General features: G+C 40.9%; 1 protein-coding gene across 5 annotated transcripts in view; it reads left to right on the forward strand.

The window, feature by feature from the left end:
- FGF13 (fibroblast growth factor 13) overlaps positions 1 to 18,900 on the forward strand; it is a 277,300-nt gene that overhangs the window by 151,636 nt on the left and 106,764 nt on the right. For 4 of the 5 annotated variants that reach the window (XM_074882771.1, XM_074882767.1, XM_074882770.1 and 1 more), the window contains exon 2: positions 8,654 to 8,821. The exons of the other annotated variant lie outside the window; for it this stretch is intronic. In XM_074882771.1, coding sequence (XP_074738872.1) covers positions 8,656 to 8,821 — 166 coding nt within the window. In that variant the 5' untranslated portion in view covers positions 8,654 to 8,655. The remainder of the gene's footprint in view (positions 1 to 8,653; positions 8,822 to 18,900) is intronic. 5 annotated transcript variants of the gene reach the window in all.

The following is an 18,900-nucleotide window of genomic DNA, read 5'->3' on the forward strand; positions in this document are numbered from 1 at the left end:
TCCAAACAGGGCTAGATTAATAATTAAATTCTTATTAAAGTTACGTTGTACAAGAGCATTCTAACATTTCATAAGTAATGAAATACAGCTCTCTAAAGCTCTCTCAAATCTAAGCTTCCCACTCATCCCTAGACCTTTCTAGCAGTTCTCTTGCCATCTCCTCCTCTGCTTGCCTGATTTTCAGCACACTGCAATGATGTTCTCTTAGAAACAGCAACATTCCTTGCTTTTTCTCCCAAACTTTCTCAATGGAGGGAAACATAAATTTGCTGTAGTACACTGTGTGACTCTGAGATATTCTCTGCATTGGGTTGGTCAGAGTGGGTTTTGTGGTAGATAGGGGTGAGTGGGGAATGTGATGAGCAAGCTCTCGTTTCCATCCAGGGTTGCCTTCCATCTCCTCCTGTCATCCACAAGGCTCCCTTCCTCGCATCTTTGGAGCAGAAAGATCCACAAACTGCATGCTGGTGCATTACATGGCAGCCAGAACTTGATCCAAAGATGCAATATCTTTTGGTGGCTGTACAATTTGAATGGGTTATCTTCTGAAGCTGGCCAAGCAGGACCTGCCTCCCTTGAGCCAGCTCCTACTTCTCCATGAAGTGTCCCTGATAACACTCTGGTGTGCTCACAGCTCTGCTGTACGCTGTCTGTGTGCCTGTTGCTCTTGATATGCACACTCCAGAAAAATGAATAGTACACTGTAAATTACTATCTTGTCTGCTGTGGTGCATGGAGCAACCCACCTGTTTGGAAAGCAGCCAGCTTGCGTTTATTTTAGCAGATGGGAAGAGCAGAAAGCCACTCAGAGTAGGCAGGGAAGCAATATTTATTCATTCAATGGCAAGCACAGCAAAGCGGTGAACTGAGCTGCAGAGTTAAATAAGAGTGGGCAGACGTCTTGCATAGCAAAACCGCAGATCCCGGTGTCTGGGAAGGGAAAGGCAGTGGGTCTGCACAATGGAGACTAAATTGTGGATGTTACTTAGCCCTTGATGAGCAGGAGCGTGGATCTTCTCTTTATCACAGCTCAGCTGCAGAAAGCTGACAGCACTGCCTAGCAGCATCTGGAGAGGAAACTACAGTTCTCCCAAACCATGCTCTTGCATGTGGGCGCAGTAAGATCATGGTTATAGGCAGCTGCATCACTGAGTAGTGGCCAGATTAGAGTTAATCAAAGGCTGTTTTGGTGGTAGATGGGGGCCCAGAATAGCTAGGAAATAAGACTATGTGCAGAAATGTTAGTGCCCTTTCCTCAGGGGAAAGAGGAGATGCATTCTTAGCAGAATTTATCAACAATTTTTTGATGTTGAATGTCATTGTCTTTGTTATGCACAAGGATCTAAATGCAGCCTTATCTTGGCTAGTCTTTTTAGAGGATAACAGCCTATTACTGCTAGCAGTTAATCCAATTACTCTTTTAGGCCAAGAAGGAGTGTTCTCTGCAAATATTTTTTTAAGATCTGAAAAAATTATCCTGTGTTGTTGACCCAAAGAGAGCATATATCAAAATTTTTCAGCAGATCAGAAAGTTTAGAAATTCCTATGCATATTGAAAAAAACATGGTCAAAAGGGCTGCAGGCTTTCAAATTTAATTCCAAGACAATTGTTGCTTATTTTAAAAATGAAGATATTTCACAATGGAAAGTAGTTTCAAATCAGAAAGTAAAAACACTATCTAAAATCATCGGTGAAATTCTTTGATTTGGGGGGTGAAGGCAGGGTTGTGCAAACCTTAAGAATTCATTCAGAATTAAACGTTTTGCCTAAAGCAGATTTTAACTGCATCATTTTGTCTCACTTTGCTCCTGGTTCTCCAATAAGAATTTTATTGAGTATATTGGAAGGGACTGTGCAATAGCTACCACCAATCCATCTAAAGCAGGGAGGAGCACTGTCTTGGAGAGGAGAAATCCACCTGTAGATGAACTGGAACAGATTTAAGTGGAGTTTGTTGCTGCTTTATTGAGGGGGAAGGTGCCACACCTGAGTCAGATTGGACATTTTGCTTTGCACCTGCTTGACCAAGCCCTGGGAGTAGGACTATGGCACTCCAGCTCCTCCTGCAGACTTTTGCAGAGAGGACTTCTGCTCCCTGCTTCATTTTCATCTAGGAATTAGGTCCCCAAGTAGGTTCAGGATTTGGCAGAAATCTTTGGGGGTGCTTATGCTGCAGCCTCTGCTGTGACTGCAGCAGTTTGGGGCTGTTTGGATGAGATTCAAGCTAGCTTGGTTGGCTGTGGCTGCTGCTGGGGTAACAAAACCCAATACAATAAACAAAACCAATATTTGATTACCCTTCCCCAGGGGCTGGATAGATGCTGAGGTCTGGGCTGCTGCTGCCTGTGTAAGTGTTTGGGAATCTCTGCCTTACATGGCAATCACAACAGGAACTGTGTTGTTGGCTTTACCATAAGAATTATTACTTGGACATCAGTGGTCAAACATTTATGCCATAAATAAGAGTTTATCCTCCCTCTCCCACCAGACACAGAAAAGAGCTGTTAGACCATATACTGTTGAATTCCAAAAGCCTCAACTCCTAATAACCAACTGCAATCTAATTTAGATCAGCAGTTTGAAAAATCATTAGTTCAAGTGGTAAAAGTCCTCTATTGGATAAGGAATTTGCTTCCCCAAGACTGTAAGTATCTGAGCTCTTAGAGACAACTATTGCCTATCTCAAAATTTATGCTCTATTAATGCACGCCATAAAACTGTCCTTTTAATATCAGTTCAAAAATAAGCACAGAGGAATAGTTGCCATAGAGGAGATTTATAGCATTGGTTTGAGAACAAAAGACCAGGCGCTGCTTCCCAGTAAGAGGAGTGAACGCATTGTGCCGCCGTGTCGCTGGCAGGCTGTCATCCATCACAGACCCCGTCCAGCAGCTGCCTCCAGATCTAGCAAGAGTTCATTTTGAGCAGAGTTTTCATTTTGAAATATCATCTAAAGAAACTCAAGGTAAAAGTTGTGTCTTCCACAAGGTATTTTTGCTGGTTTGTTTTTTAACTTTAAATGAGCTGGTGTATTTCTAGTGTGGTGTCTGGTTTTTGGGGATGTACTGGGGAGAAAGTAGCAGAGCAAGAGGACAGACTCCAGAAATGGCTTGTTGTGAATAAAAATTAGAGAATTTGACTGCTTGTGTTTCCTGTGATCTTCACTGTGAAAGCTGCAAGTCAGAGTCAACCAGCCTTCAAAGTTGCAAGCACATAGATGCAAACTGAAAGGTTTCTGTGTGACATGAAAGTGCCAGGGCTGTTTGGTAAGAACACTTCATTGAGATTTTGACAAAGCTCGGTAGGGAAATGGTATGGATAGGCTGTGTTGCCATTAAGAGGTTTTGAGTGTATCTCAAACCCAGAATATATTTTTTATTTTTTTAATTAGCTTGTAAGTATTTTTGTCCCCTGAGGTAGTTATGTTTTCAGGTGGCTAACAAAAATCACACCTTCAACTGGAATAAATCAGGGAGAAAACAAAGCAATGACGAAAAGAAGCAAAGAGAATTATTATTGCATGTATACCCGAGAGCTTTTCATCAGCTGCTTCAACTGGGAAAATGTTATTACAGAAAAATACCCCATTTTCCTAACCGTTCCCTGTCCTTCAGGCAATCACTTGAAGCAAGTTATTTTGGAGAGGTTTTTTAGATTTGTTTCTGTAAGGAGCTGAAAGCAACTTGATGTCCTAATGTTTTCCCTAAAAGGAAAAAAACGTTTCCTACATAACTTTAAACAGCCTCAGGGGCCTGGGTAACTTCACTTGTGACCTTTATTTCCTTTTTGTGGGTGGAGGAGGCAGAGGATGAAGGAGGTGCTCAGTGAACATCGCCATTGTGTTTCACAGCACAGCCTCACAGGCTACAGTCGTGAGGCATGTGCTGCTGCTTGTATTTTTCAAAAAAGAATTGTACTGGGGGAATGATTTTTTTTTTTTTTGCAGTTTGCTCCCTTGTGCCAAAGAGAGAGGGGATTTTCTTAATTTTGTGGATGTGAGGTATAAGAGGTACTCTAATGTTCTTCATGGCTTGAAGATCTAGTGGAGAGCTATGACTTTAGTCCTTCCAAAATGCCAGAAAAACTTAATTTATCGCAGGTGTAAGTATCCTCGGGTTCACAGCATGGAAAGCTAACCAGACTAAGGAAAGTAAGGGAACTGAAAGAGGAGGAAGTAAATTCATGTTTCAGGTAATGACCTGAAAGATCATTCAAGGAGGGAATGGATCCATGGAAGTATAAAATTTTTGTGTTAAATTGTGTCATACATACAAGAACAGCAGTCTAACAGGAACATGAGGATTTCATTCACCTGGATATTGATACATATTTACATTATGGTTGCTACAGCCTTTAGAGCTGAAGCCTCTCTATGTAAAACCAGGGGGGAAGAAAAGATGCTTCCCTAGAGCTTTATTGAACTCTGAATTATATCAAAGATTATTCAGTTGGAACCTGAGCCAAGGCCTATGGACAGGGTTGATGTTATAGTTTCTGGCAATTCTAGATGGGACTGAAATGCAGTTGGACATAAAAGAAAGACACAAACCAGCAGAGTGTTTAGCTAGTGTGTTTATATAAAATAAACATGCTTGAATTTATCTTGAAAAACATCCTGGTGCCGGCAGTCATCCTAAAGATCACTTTCCTCTCTCTCAGTGAGGCTTATAGGAAAAAGGAATTTTTTTCCTACTGGTTTGTTGACAGTAAGTTTTTATTATTGTAATTATTATTATTTTTTAAAAACTAAGGAATATGCTACAGGGTGATATTTTAGCAAGTTGAATGTTTTGATGTAGGAAACATAATAGTTACTGCATCTATTTTATGCTAACCGCTAAGCAAATTCCTCTCACAGTTGCTGTGGTTTTGGTCTCCATCAAATTATGAGAGGAGGGTGGGGGAAGAAAAAAGACTAATTTTTTTTTTAAAGCTATGAAGTATTTATTTATCATCTTCCAACTGAGAGTATACGAGTTCATTACTTGTATCTTAATGACCTGTGTCCATGACATATGAAGTCTTGTCCCTGTTTTACTCATGGGAAGATGGAAATGTAGACCACTGAGGTGTTTTACCCATGAGGATGGGAAGTACATTAGGGTGAGCAGCTGCTGAATATTGGAGACTGGCAGGATGACTACACATCTGCCTTCAGAAAGGTGGCCGAGGAAATGTAGATGTGCCTCAATGAAAGTTTCTTCTAACTGCTCTTGAGAACAACATCCATGTGATGGAGTGAAGCTGGGCATCTGCCAGGCTTCTCATGGGTCTTCTGCTGCCCTTGTTGAGCTTGGTGCTGGCTTGTGATTACTACCCAGATTAACTGATTTAAAGCTACCTTGTGTATTTGCGCGTTACACAGAGGAGTGTAAGCATATCCTGGGTCCCGCAATTAGCAGAGTCTGTAAAGGAGGCAACAGTTGAGTAAAAACAATGTCCTCTGTTCCACATAGCACAGTATGGAAATACTGCTTTGGATTTTTGTTCATTCCCTAAAATCTACTGTTTCTCTCCTACTCTGGTGTATGTGTGATTCTTTCATAAGCATGGTTTTTATCCCATTAGCAAAATCATAGCAGATTCCTGGTGATATTTCTCCCTTTTCCAACATGCTTGTTCACAGTTTTTTAATAATGATACTTTCATGGTTGTACACTGATTTTATTTTTTTTTTTGTCATCAAAAATGGAATCAGGTATTTAAAGCTTTTTACATTAGAGTCTGTGTTGTTGAAACTTCCCTGCGGATTGGGTCTTGGGTCCCATAATTGAGGTCCTGTAGCTGTGATTTCAGTGACTCCATGAGGGTGTCTGGCTGTCATCATAGCAGGGAAAAGGAGGCATTGGGGTCAGGGGGTGTTCTGAGTTTTGTAATAAATTCTTGGCCTGACTTGAGGCCATTCATCATGTTAAGAAAAGGTTTTAGCTGTTCCTTTCAGAACACTGACATCAATTAAGTTATCCATACATCATTCTGGCATTAAGGCTTTATTAGAGCTGTGGTTCCTAGGCTTTGCTCCAGATGTCAGTGCCATGATAGTCCTCAAAAACCAAGACTCATTTACACCTGTGTCATGGATTCTAGTAACCTGATGTGCTTTTGTTGATTTCAGCATGTTTTTCACTTATTGAAGGTGTGGATCTCTTTGTGGCTTATTAACATTTACATAAATCTGTGCATAGGTGATGATAAGAAGGTGTAGATGAGTGGTAAAGGACAGTTATATCTTCTCCACCTGTCTTAGTGAGCTTGCCTCAGATGGGAGTGGACCTACCTAATGATGCCAAATAACTGTTCACCAGATACTTGATGAATGGCATCAGTCCATGGGGATGCTGGTTTGCAGATGCTGCAGAAGCCCTCAGAGCTTAAAGAAGCTGAGAAATCATAGCCCAGTGCCAAACAGCTCTTATGCCTAGAAGAATAGGTCCTTATGCCATACCTCTGGGTAATCACCAGTAGCTTCTTCTCCCCTGAAGACCCTGTTTAGCAGCTGCTAGCCTGATTTCTGCTTTTTTTCACTAAAGTGGCAGTCCAGCACCACACAGCATTGAACCTTGCAGGTAATTCTCTGAGCTCCTGCAGTCAAACAGGAGTTCTCAGGAAGGACTCTGCCTCTCAGAGGATCAGCCCAGGGACATGCTTTTAGCCCAAAGCTGAGTTTGTGATGCTGGGGCATGCTCTGCTGTGTATCAGCCAGCTTGCTGGCAGAAGGTAGCTGTACATTTCACTCCTCTGCTGGCTCTTCATGTTTTGCAGCACACGTTATCCTTTATCCCTGTAAATGTCCGAGGGATGTGCCATAGGGCTCCTGCACCGTTGATGTCGGTGGCACTGCACACAGCTTGCTGGTGGGTTTACACAGGCACCTGCAACAGCACCTTCTCCATAGTGTCATTTTGGAGGAGTAACCCCATCAGGGATTGTTGGTCTTTGGCTTATCTTGGGCATTGATTCTTAGTAATTACACCCAGCAATTGTCCTTCAGTCTCAGGGCTGTCAGTATGTTTCATGAACACATATGTACCCTTCAAACAAGCCAAAGTAAAACTAATATTGTTAAAGGAGCAATTATATGGCAACCCAGACCTTGTACTCCATTGACCCGCTGCTCTTTTTTGAACCACTTGTGCTTTCCTATTAGTTCATGCATCCTTTTTAATGACCCTTTATATGGATTATTAGTGTGTGCTACTGATGCTGCTTGTAGTCTAATGAAGCAACAACGGCCAAGGTGCAAAGTGTCTCCTGCGGATTAATGAGGTCTTGAAAGAAAGTGACTGCCCACTGTGAAAAGAAAGACTATCAAGTTGAATCACTTATTTATCACCTAGTACCATTCTTGAAAGGAGATAAAAAATCAAGTGCATGACAATTCAGGGGGATAATATTTGTTTGAGGGGATTCATGTTTAAATCTGACAGATTTTTAAATGTTTATACATTGGCAGATATTTAGGAAACAGTTAAATTTTTTGAATTTATGGCCAACACTTCTAGAACCATATAAACTTATATAGTGCTAGTGCATCTGTAGTTTTAGACTAGCCTATCAATAAATACTTTCATGATTGTTGGAATTTTACTTTCCTAATCCTTGGAAATACTTTTTTTTTTTTGGGGGGGGGGGGGGGGTCATAGGGTTGGAGAATCTCAGCTTGGTTTTGGCTATGGTTTTATATCTCTGCATCACTATAAATAACTAGTAATGGTTAGAGCCTGTCTTTTGAAACAGCCTTTAATTTTTGTTCTTGAGAGATGATCTGTGCCTTAAAGCTGTAAACTGAGGAATCTCACTATCTCTGTTATTAAGGCTTCATTTTTTAGATAGTGGAAAAGAGTTTCAATTCTTTCTGGTAATGTAATACTTTAAGGTAGCTGGAGCTTTCTGCATGCTGTATATTTTATCATTTTACTGTTTAATAGTCTGACCCCACTCAGAAAACATTTCAGACTGCATATCATTTATATTATTAATGGCAGTATTGATTTATAAGATCAACTTTAAAAAATGACTTGCTGTTTTACAAGAAAACCATCAAAAGGATTAATGTGCTTCTCTTTGTACACCTACTCTTCTATCCATTGAAAATGATGATCAAGTCAAATGTTGTTGGATTATCATCCTTGCTCTAAGGAACTGTGTATAATTATATATCCTGATAGAGGCATGTTCTTTTTACTTTGGGGAATAGATGCACTGATGTTGCATTACCTGCAGATGTGGAATGATTACTCCCTGATGTTAACGCAGAGATTGCCTATGGCTAGCCAATAAAAGCATGCTTTGTTTGCTTTTTTTCTTAATCTGCATGCAGAATAGATATAGGTGTTCTAAGAGAATAAGGAAAAGACATAGGAGAGAACCTTGTTGCTTTTTGGAGGGTTTTATTCTACTATTTTTTAAAGCTGCATGAAACAATATAAAGTGTTGATGTTTATGAGAAGCGTTGTTTAAAATAAATGTTTTTCCCCACCCTTCTACCACCATGACTAAGATACTTTACACTTTAAATTTTATTTTCCTTCCTATAAACATTTCTTCCCCTCCTTTCTTTCCCCTACCCTGACATTATATAGTTGATTTAATTCTCTAGATTGCTTTCCTCAAGCTCTAACTTGAGTTCATTTTGTTATGTGGTGACCACAGTTATGGATGACGCTCCCCCTGGCACACAGGAGTACATTATGTTACGGCAAGATTCGATCCAATCTGCGGAATTAAAGAAAAAAGAGTCCCCTTTTCGTGCTAAGTGTCACGAAATCTTCTGCTGCCCACTGAAGCAAGTGCACCTCAAAGAGAACACAGAGCCGGAAGGTTTGTGGCACTATGGATCCATGTTCTGTTTGTTTCTATTATTTTTATTTTTCCATGTATGTCCCTAGAGTGTGCTGTGTGTTTTCCAGCCTGTGTCAGTGTAGTGCAACTGATGCAGGAAGCGTGATGCACTCCATGTCCCCCTTTGCTTGCCTGTTAGTGTCTGATTCAGCTATCACAGGACACTGTAATATAAGCCATGTACGATATCATTCTAGACAACAAGTGACGCTGCTTTTTCTTAAATAAAGTTTGTTTGTTTCAGCTCTCATCATTATACACTGCCCCTTTTTTGGCTGCCAAAAGTTGCTTGCTAATTAAACGGCATCAATTCCTAGTCGGTTCTTTCCAATAACATTTCTGAAGCTGCACTCTGCTGAAAATATGGCACTTAGACTCAGATTCGGCTTGTCCCCAACGCCTTTCACTCCATAAGGCTTCTGCATAGCGCTAGAGAATGCTCATGACAGCTGTACTTCAGTGAAGCAGGATGAAGTTTGTATGTAATGCACGCCTGGTTGCATTTTGGAAAATGAAATGCATGCAGAGCAGAAAAAAATAAGTAGAATGTTTTCCTTTTCAGATAAAGCAAAGGTATGGTTTCTTCTAATGCTATGTTTACTAATATGAAATTACTAATGGGGTATCTGTATCTTTAACTTGTTCATCTAGTGTACATAAGATCAAGCTATTTTAAATTATATTTTTAATATTTTCTCTTATTGTTCTCTATGTGTTTTGCATTACTGCCTCATATTCCACATGGTAAGCCTTCTACTTTTTGCATAAGCTCCAGTATCTGCCAAGACAAATAATGCTACTGCTGGTAGATGTATTTTAAGATGAAATATTCAGGGCTGGATTCTGCCACAATTGAGTCTGCAGGAATGGCAAAGTGAGCAGGTTGGAGTCCTTTCTCACAAATCACTTGTATTATTCTCTCTGTAATGATGGGCATCAGTTGCTGAGCTGTTGCTATTAGCCCAAAATATTTCAGTCAATTGCTTTCTCCTGTTGCATACCCCAGATTTTGCATGAATGTTCTTTGCACCACTTCTGGGAGATTTGCGTCTTTTAAATCAAAAGTATTTTATTAAAATAACATTTCTTTCTCATCTCACTAGAAATATTAAGTCTGACACAAACACTGGCATAAGGTGTGGGAGAGGTTTTTTGTTTTGGTGATGATAAAACTGAATATTAAAATTGGGTTTTGAAAACACAAAGTCTAATTCTTCTCTCAGTTCTGGGGCTGACTTTATAGCAGTTGTGACTGATAATTCTGAATTCAATAAACATGAAGGAAAGGTGTATCCCATAGCACTCCCTGGATTAGCAAATGTAATGAATTTCATCTGTCAGGGTTTGTGTTGTTCATGAGTAAATTATGAGCCCAGAACTGTTTACATCAAGCTCCTCTAGGAAAATGATGTCAGCTGAGCTACTAGAGGTGCTCAGCGTCCTCAGCAAGTGATATTTGGTGAAATGGAAGTTTTCATGTGAGCCATGAAAAGAAGGGCCCCAAACTTGGCATCATTGACTCACATGCTGTATTTCAGTTTTAACTTGTGCTCATGTGTAACTCCAGCAGAAGCTGATGGTCATTTCAGTGGAACTTACACTGGGAGCTGGATTCGTGCTGGGGACTAGCTCTTAAATAGGTCTGATTGTTTTCAGTGAATAAATCAACAATATACACACTAATGGAGTGTTCAAGAGGAACAAGGGAAGTGGAAGTATGCTGGGTCTTTTATCTCCAGAGCGTGAGTCTCCTGGGGGCATGATTTGGTTCAGTGATGAGGAATTCAGGATCTTCTGGGAGAAGCTTGCAAGGTACATGCTCTAAGTGAAGACCCGGGGAGCATCAGTTCTACCATATTGTCGCCTGATCGCTGGCAGTTTCTCTTCCTAGATTCTCCATAAATCTACACACTGTGTCTCTCCAACAACAGCTGTGTTACTCCTTCCATCACGGCATATGGTATTGTTAATCATTCTTACCGAAAATGTTTAGTTCTAAGAGGAAAGCTTTTCATCTTTTACTGCAGTATACGAGGATGAATGTCTCTTCCCCTTCCCCTTTTTATCCCTTCTCCTTTCCTCCAGGAATTCTGCATTACTGGACAGGGCACAAGAAGCTATGGCCATATTGACTTGTCCCACAACCATCTGAGTTGATGGGAATTCATAGGGGTATCAATTTTTGTTGCTGCGAGATTTCTATATGTGTTTATGTGAAAGATGTTGCCTCTAGCATGAGAGGGAAAATATATACTTAGGAGTCCTTTTAGCTTCTGTTGCAGCTTAAATTGCCTGGGCTGCATTGGTCTTTTTCTTCCAAATCTGTGAATTGCCTGGAAATGGTGTTAGATCCACTGAAAGACTGATGTGTGTCATAGTCAGTGGTTTGTTGGCATGAAGCTTGAAAAATTTTGAGTGTGAAATGATCTGAACTGTGCTTTCAGTGCAAACACTAAACAGTCCATTGAAGTTAATGGAGTGGCTGAAACAAACTCTACCTGAATACCTTCTAGTGTGAACCCAGCAGTTAACAGCTCAATTGTGCTGTGAGGATGAATGAAAATAAATGTTTAAACTTGTTACTATAGCGTAATTTCCACATTTTTGAAGGTACTGGAAAGTATGGCAACTAAGAAACTATTAGGAAAGGTCTCTGAGTAAAATGTCATAATGGAAGTTTTATGGAAAATTGCAGACTTGAAAGACTCTGCAGAGTCTATAAAAATGTATCTTTTTTATCTGCTGGGTAATGACATGGGAACACATAGTAAATCCTGCATGTTTCTAACTTTGCAACTTTTTGACTAACTATTTCATTTAGAGGATGAATTTCTCCACTTTTTAACCACTTTCATACAGGGTTAATGCTTGGGGAACATCATTTATCACTTCAGGATTTGAAGCCCCTAAGCATGTATGATGATACCAGATGAAATATTTTCCTGGCTTTTTGTAAGGGTGTTTGGGCAATGGTCTACTATTTGCTAAAAGACTTAAATACCACCTCACTCTGGTATCTGAACCAGGTGGCCTATCATTTCTCATATTTCAGGCCCATTTCTAGAAGCAAGAGAATGAATGAGAAAATTAGATCGTCGTTTCCTAAATTAACCTGTCTTGGTTTCTTGTTCTTTTCCTGACACCCTACCTGCCTGTTTGCAATGTCATCATTTTTCACAGCACCCATATGCCTCAATACACCTGAGCAGAATAAGTCCAGGGCCAGTACATTTGATATCAACCTGGAGGACACATAGAAGGTCCTTGCTCCACTAACTATAGCAAGGACAACCTTTTTTTAGGTGGTAGATGCAGAAGGAAGGAGGAGAACAATAGGAAATCACAACAATATATTCCAAAAATACGGAAATTTTCATTTGAGTCCAGTGTCAGCAAGGTGATGACTGTCAGTCTGGATCGCAGTTCAGATAGAGTTCTGCCTTTCCTAATGCTATGGGAAACTTTGGACTAAGTTAAAAGATGAACTGCTGTTTTATTCTGCATCATTCCAGCTTTGTTTTGTCAAAGTCATTCTACAGTTTACAATGTCGTGGATTTCTCAAATGCAATAAAACAAGCAGACCTGACATCCTTACCTGGATACAAGCTCCTGTGGGCATTGTGCGTTTACAATTACATCCAAGCAGCAGCAAAATACAGGGTGTTTTTGTAGCTTCCCTCAAGCCGGGAATACACTGCTGGCAGGAGAAGGGCCATCTGAAGTACATTTTGCAGCTACTTGTTCTCTTAAATAGTTTAAACATAAGCTGCTGCTATCTGTATAAAACATGGTTACATAAAAAGAAGTCTGCTCCTGGAAAACTAATTTGAGTTGTATTATTACATCCAGAGGAGGGAATATAATGAGAGAAATGTTTTTTAAAAACACCCGTTGGTTAGTCACAGTCACATAATCAAGAGTCTTGGCCCCTTGCCCACAGTTCTGTTTTCATGTGGGTTTTTTTTGGTTTTTTGGGTTTGGTTTTTTTTTGGTAACATTTAGTCTCCCTCCAGGCATACATAACCTTTTTACACAGAAAAGCAGACAAGCATGGCAAAATATGGGGATGGGGAGAGGGAAATCTGGGATAGCAGCTGGTAATGAGGAAAGGCAGCTTTCCTCAACCAACAGGAAATCTGATTAGATAGAAAATGTTAAGGATGCTAATGTGAAACAAGCAGCTTTGCGGTTGCCCTTGACAATGGCTTGTTATCTCCATCCCTAGCAATGGGAGGACTGGCAGAGCCAGTCCCGGGGGCGAGGAAAAGGTAGGACATTTAAGCACGTTGTGTGGGAGGCTGGCTCTTGTGCCTACTCCATGTGCACACACAGTTTTGTCACCAGCAGAAATTCAGAGCCTTTATGTTGTCATACCGAATGTCCCTTTGGTGCTCCAAGCATTGTGTCACCAGTGATAGTACTGTTACTTGGCACTCTAATTATACACTTTTCTTCTAGACCAAATCAGTCCTATTAGCCCAGCTCCCTCATTCAATTATGCTAATGCATGTGCATTTCTGCATTTTAGAGGATAAAAAGGAGGAGGAGAACCTGTATTTGAAATCATGGAGAGCTGTTAGAGGTTTTTAAACTTTACATATTGTTCAGAACTGAAAAAGTCTTTGTATTCGAGTGAGGAATAATAGAGATGAGCTGTGTGAAGCATAGGTAGAGCCGCCTGTGCTGGTCGTGTCTGAGCTGTTCAGACCCAGCACACTTGGCTGTGAGACACCAGCGAGGAGGTTCAGCATCTGCGCTGTGCGTGCATTGAACCTCAGATTTAATCCAGACCAAGAGCCCCTGAAAGGAACTCACTGGTTCATTCTCCTACTGAGTTATATCATCTTATTTAAAAACTTTATTAGGGTTATGGTACCTTGATACTAATTACATTTTGTAATCTTCCATGATGTTTTTCACCATGTCTTTTGCTTTCAGTGGAGGTGAAAAGTGAAGACTTGGTATCCCATTTACCAAGGCTCTTGCAAACAGGATTATTTATCCCTTTCCTTCTGCAACTAAACTGTCTAGCCTGGAGCAGTTCACCCCAGGGAGAGAATAGGGAGGGCAGGCAGTCTGCTGTTGCCTGGTGTTGGGCCCTGCAGCCCTCAGTGCTCTCATCATCAACCTTTCCCTCAGAAAAACCTTGTTCTTGACTCTGCTTTTGCCTGCACCTCTTGGGTCCTCCTGTGGGGAACGTGAAGCTTTCACCTTGCCTCACTCCTGAGTCCTGGCACTGGCAAGAAGCAGCAGTGAGCAATGCCTGAACTTTGTCCAATACTAAATGAAAATAAGCTCTAAATCCTATCTGTCTGGATATAGGTGGAGTTGCTGCAGCTATAGGACTGTATCTGTAGCGAAGGGTGATCTAAAGGGAGTAACAGACCACAAAAGCCAAAGGTCTGAAGCTGCCGCTGTTATAATGGCTTTTTACCCCTAAAGAGAAACTGGCTTTGACTTGAGTGATTAAATGATAACCTTCTGTTTTATGGCATTGGGAGGCAGTGATGACAACTGCACTCTTATTTTCTTTAGATGCTTAGTACATAAAGCAGAATAGCTCAGTCCTGTAAGTGGCTGAGCCCTCTTGCCCTGATCTTCCAAAGCCTTTAAGCACACAATTAACTTTAAACATGTGAGTGCTCCCAGAAGAGTTGAAGGGGTTGGGATGTATTTAATGAGCTTACCTGAATGCAGTCTGGGCCTGGCTCAGGTTCAGGATCAGACAGTGCAAATTCAGAGTAATTCCACCAAATTCCAAGATTTACTCAATATTTACGTGTCTGGAAATGAGATCGGAACCCCCTCATAGAGTTTAGTTTGATTTCTTCATATCATATCACATCATATGATTGTGTGATTCTTCTTTTCTTACTCCCTTAGGAGTTTATATGGTCCTTATTGCCACAGTGATTCATGATTGAGCATGTATGCCATCATAGCACTCCTGTGCAGTAGGGAAATCTAATGTTTCCCATTATAAAGAGGAAAGCGAAGGACTTGATTCCCAAAACTATTTGGGCATGTAATCAACATTAGCAACAATAACACTGCCTACTTAATCAGCTGAGCACTAGGTACTTAACTATTATCTTTGGAAGATTCTGGGGTGTGACACTTCTAGCCATGCAGAAATACAGCAGAATTGGGAATTCAACATTTTTTCATGGACTTAAACTTAGACTTTCATCTTTCTCTTCAGCAGCAGCTCTGCGGCAGCCTGGGCCAGCTGAGCTGCCAGCTGCCTCCAACCCTCCCCTCCTCTCACTTCCCGCCACATGCTTGTGCGTTGACACGTGCTTCAGCAAGCTCTGCCACCAAACGCTGCCTTTTCTCTCCATGTCAGTTAGGAGAGGCTCAGCACAAGGTGAGCCCAGTGCCAGCCATGGCAGGAGGGGTTGGCATGGTGAGGGACAGAGGACAGGGGACAGAAGGAGCCAGCATTAGCAGGTAATGCATGAATGGTGACAGGTTATTAGGTTCCTATTTCAGCTTTACCCTAAACTGTTATCCTCTACTACTGCTTTAATTTTCTGCACCTTAATTAACTTTCACCAAGTACTTGGCTCTATGCTTAGTGTTTACACAGCCAGCTGTGAGCTGCTTTATAAAAACCATCTCCTCTTAAGGTGGCTGGACGTGATTTAAAGAATAAGGTGGTGGTTCACTGTTTAAAGTTTGGAGCAGGAGGCATCTAATTGTTGATAAAACATTTCTATCAGCAGGTACTACAAAGCTTACAGAGTGTATATTGAGGAAGGCATTTGAGGTTTTGAAGAAAGTCACTGAATGTAGCGTTTCAAATTGTGTGCACATCTCTTTGGTTCCTGAATTCACATTCACCTGCCACCTCACAAGTCACAGTGCCAGAGTTTTCCTTAGGGCTTTACTTCGCTCCTGAGAGGCTTGGGCATCAGTGTGTTATACACAGGCGTGATTCCTGCATCCTATTTATTTGCTTTGCTAATATTTTTTAACTAATACACCTGCAAGGTTATTCTACCTACCTGAAAAATAGACTTTTTCAAAGGCCTATGGCTCTTGCTGTCAACTGAGCATGACCTGAAATAAGAATTGCAGCTGGAAGATCCTTCTCCCTGTTTGTCAGACTCAAATTTTTAGAATAATGTGGTTGGAGGAAATGAAAATAAAATATAAGGAATAAAGATACCCCAAGCACCCTCTTTCTGATGGAAGAAGGATTTCAAACTTAACAGTACCACTGCTCTTCCCAGGCTGTTGCCCAGGCCAGCAGCTCACAGAGGGGGATTTTAGCTGGTGTCTGGCACTGATGGACCAATGCTCACCCTACAGTTGCTTCTTACCCAGCCCTCTTCAGGGGAGCTGACGTTTAAGTCATAGTTCCTGAAGACTATGTCCTTTGATCAAACATACTGTTATAAACTGCCTTTGTGTATGCACCTGTTACTGAATCCCTGGTCCCTTTTGGACTATGTTCTTTTTTCTGCTAGACACTTTTCTTTAGTGCCCAGATGTTTCCTGACCTCTGTAAAGCATGGTCAGATTTCAGACTTCTAGTTGGTGCTGATTTTCCAGCATATGCAGACCTGCCATTCTGGATGACTGTCCTCACAGAGTCATCAAGCGGGGGGTCCCAAGTCTGTGGGTAATAGATACATCAGGAGAGGCACTAAGAGTCCTCAGTACTTTTATCTGCTATCTCAGCTGGCCACAGGTAACAAATTGGGAATTAAGTGGTTTGTTGAACTGGCTTTTCCCATGTAAAAATTCAAAGGTGCATCTGTAATTGTGAATTGTGTAATTGTTAGCCAAATTTCCACTCTGTAGCATTGGGGAAGTTTAAGTAAGTAATGACATTGGGGAGCAATTTTACCGGTTTTATTTCAAGACAATGGGTTTTAATTCTCAAGCTGGAGCTGACCTCACCACTAACAGGTAATGACAACCTAAAGAGATCTCTTCTCTCTTACCTTATCTGTGTACTCTTCAAGGCAAATCTTTTATCTATGCCTTTTGCTATTTTGCTCTCATCTCAGAATAAATATTCACTATGGAGACAGTATCTGGCACTTAGCATATCTGAAGTAGGACATTTAGACCAAATGAGTCACACTGTTATGCTTTTCTCAGCTCATCTGTAAAGGACTCTTTGAGAGCTGCAAAGAGTGCTCCTTGTATGGAGGAAGGCCTTTGTCTTGCTGGTTTTTCATTCCATGGCTCTCCTGAGAAAGCATCAGGCTTCGCTCTTCAATCTGTCCTAATTTTAAATAAGAAGATGTAGTTCTTTATTAATAATGAAGGTTTTTCTTTGTACTTTGTTCAGCTACATGGCCCATCATAATTATTGCAGAACCCTTTATCAGTGGTAACGTCTGTAGTACTTAAATACTTGCTTTTGGGTTGAGAGCATGCCAAATTTCTCATGATGTTCTAGGTTAGGACAAGTCTGGAAACAAGGAGTTGTTAAACTTTTAACTATCACTGTAAAGTTGTTTCCTTTCCCAAGGCAATCACTTACAAAAGCATTTAGGCATGTCTACATGGTGCAGTGGAGCATGTTGCAGAGATCCCCTAGCTACCGTCCCACATCTGTGCAGCCCCGTGCAGCACCATGCGATGGTGTTAGCTATCTCCGGGATAATTAGCTTGAGTAACTCACAGTATTATGTTGCAGGATGTCTATGGTTTCCAGTTCCAGCGTTAGCTCAGCCCATATCTAACTCAAGGGTTTCTGCTCTTCATTCCATCAGCAGTCTGGTTCTTCAGCAGCTGATACCTCTGAGTGCACAGAAGTGAAGCGACAACAAAAGGCAAGGTTCAGCAGAAAGTCTAGCAGGCTCCTTACCTCACCTCTAGGATTATCTGGAAAAGAAGTGGAACTTAGTCTTACTTTGAACTCAGTCTGGTCTCCATGTACTCCCTCTGCTCTGTCTACTCTACTTCTGTCATGCTTCTCGTTCTGGATACTGCTCTGTCAGAGCTGTGATTGCTTTCAGGACAAAGCTGAAGAATTTTCACAGCAGTGCATTTTATTTCAAATATGTGGTGAGCACTCTATGCAATACTGTAGGTTAGTGTTCTTTTATGGTTGTATAAGCAGTTAACTTTTGGTGATAGTACTTTTGTCTCTATTTTTCATTCTCTCTGTAAAGCTAAAGAAACTGAAGAAGTTTTACCCGGACCTCGGTGAGCACAACAGAAGTCCAAACATTGCAAAAGGCCAGAGTTTTCCTAGCACACTTACATAAAATTATTGAAGACTTTTTCAGTAGTGTTTGGGAAAAAGTCAGTGCTCAGACTGTTTCATTCTCATTTTTTTGCCCACTGGTACCGATCTACAGAGTTTTCCTGCTGTGTACGAGTTCTTTGATTTTGCTTATATGCTTAAAAACCACCAGATTTTGTAGGACAGTGCAAAATATTTGCACATCTTCTTTGAAGGCAGCTCTTGTCCTCCAGTCAGAAAGGTGTACTATCAAGCAGTGGTGTTCAGGAAGACTGAACAGGTGATTGCTGGGTATTGATCCCAGTGTGCATGTTTGTTTCTTTCTACCATGTGTATGAAAACAGAGACAGACAGATCTTTTTTTTTCTGAAGAGTTGAGATTACAGAGAGGTAGGTTAAACCCTGAAGATTACAAGGGACATAAACCTGTGAAGGTTCTGAGCTGCAGAGGTATATCCTGCACATGGCTGTACGTCCTCTTCAAGTGACACAATGTTCCTTGAACTCCTGCTGTAAAGAAAATGATGGTGCATTTTGGAAACAAGGAGAAATTCTTTCTCAGGCATCTTGGATACTCTTAATCTAAAGCTGTCTACCACAGTTTTCAAGTGTGCTAAATAATTCTTGCATGTTGATTTAGCAAGGAAGAAAATGAAGAATATATACAACTTGCTGCGCAAGAAGTGTTTAGGTGCCAGCTGTCTTTCACGCTTGACATTTCCACATTACACAACAGTCCCTTCTAGAAAGGTTATTGGTGCAGCTGTGTTAGTTCTCACTATTCTACACTATCTGGTCAAATTTAGCTCTCACAACAGAATAAAAATCTAGTGGCCAGTCCAGATTTGT

The sequence above is a fragment of the Strix uralensis genome, chromosome 13, assembly GCF_047716275.1.
Source record: "Strix uralensis isolate ZFMK-TIS-50842 chromosome 13, bStrUra1, whole genome shotgun sequence".
Classification (NCBI taxonomy): domain Eukaryota; kingdom Metazoa; phylum Chordata; class Aves; order Strigiformes; family Strigidae; genus Strix; species Strix uralensis.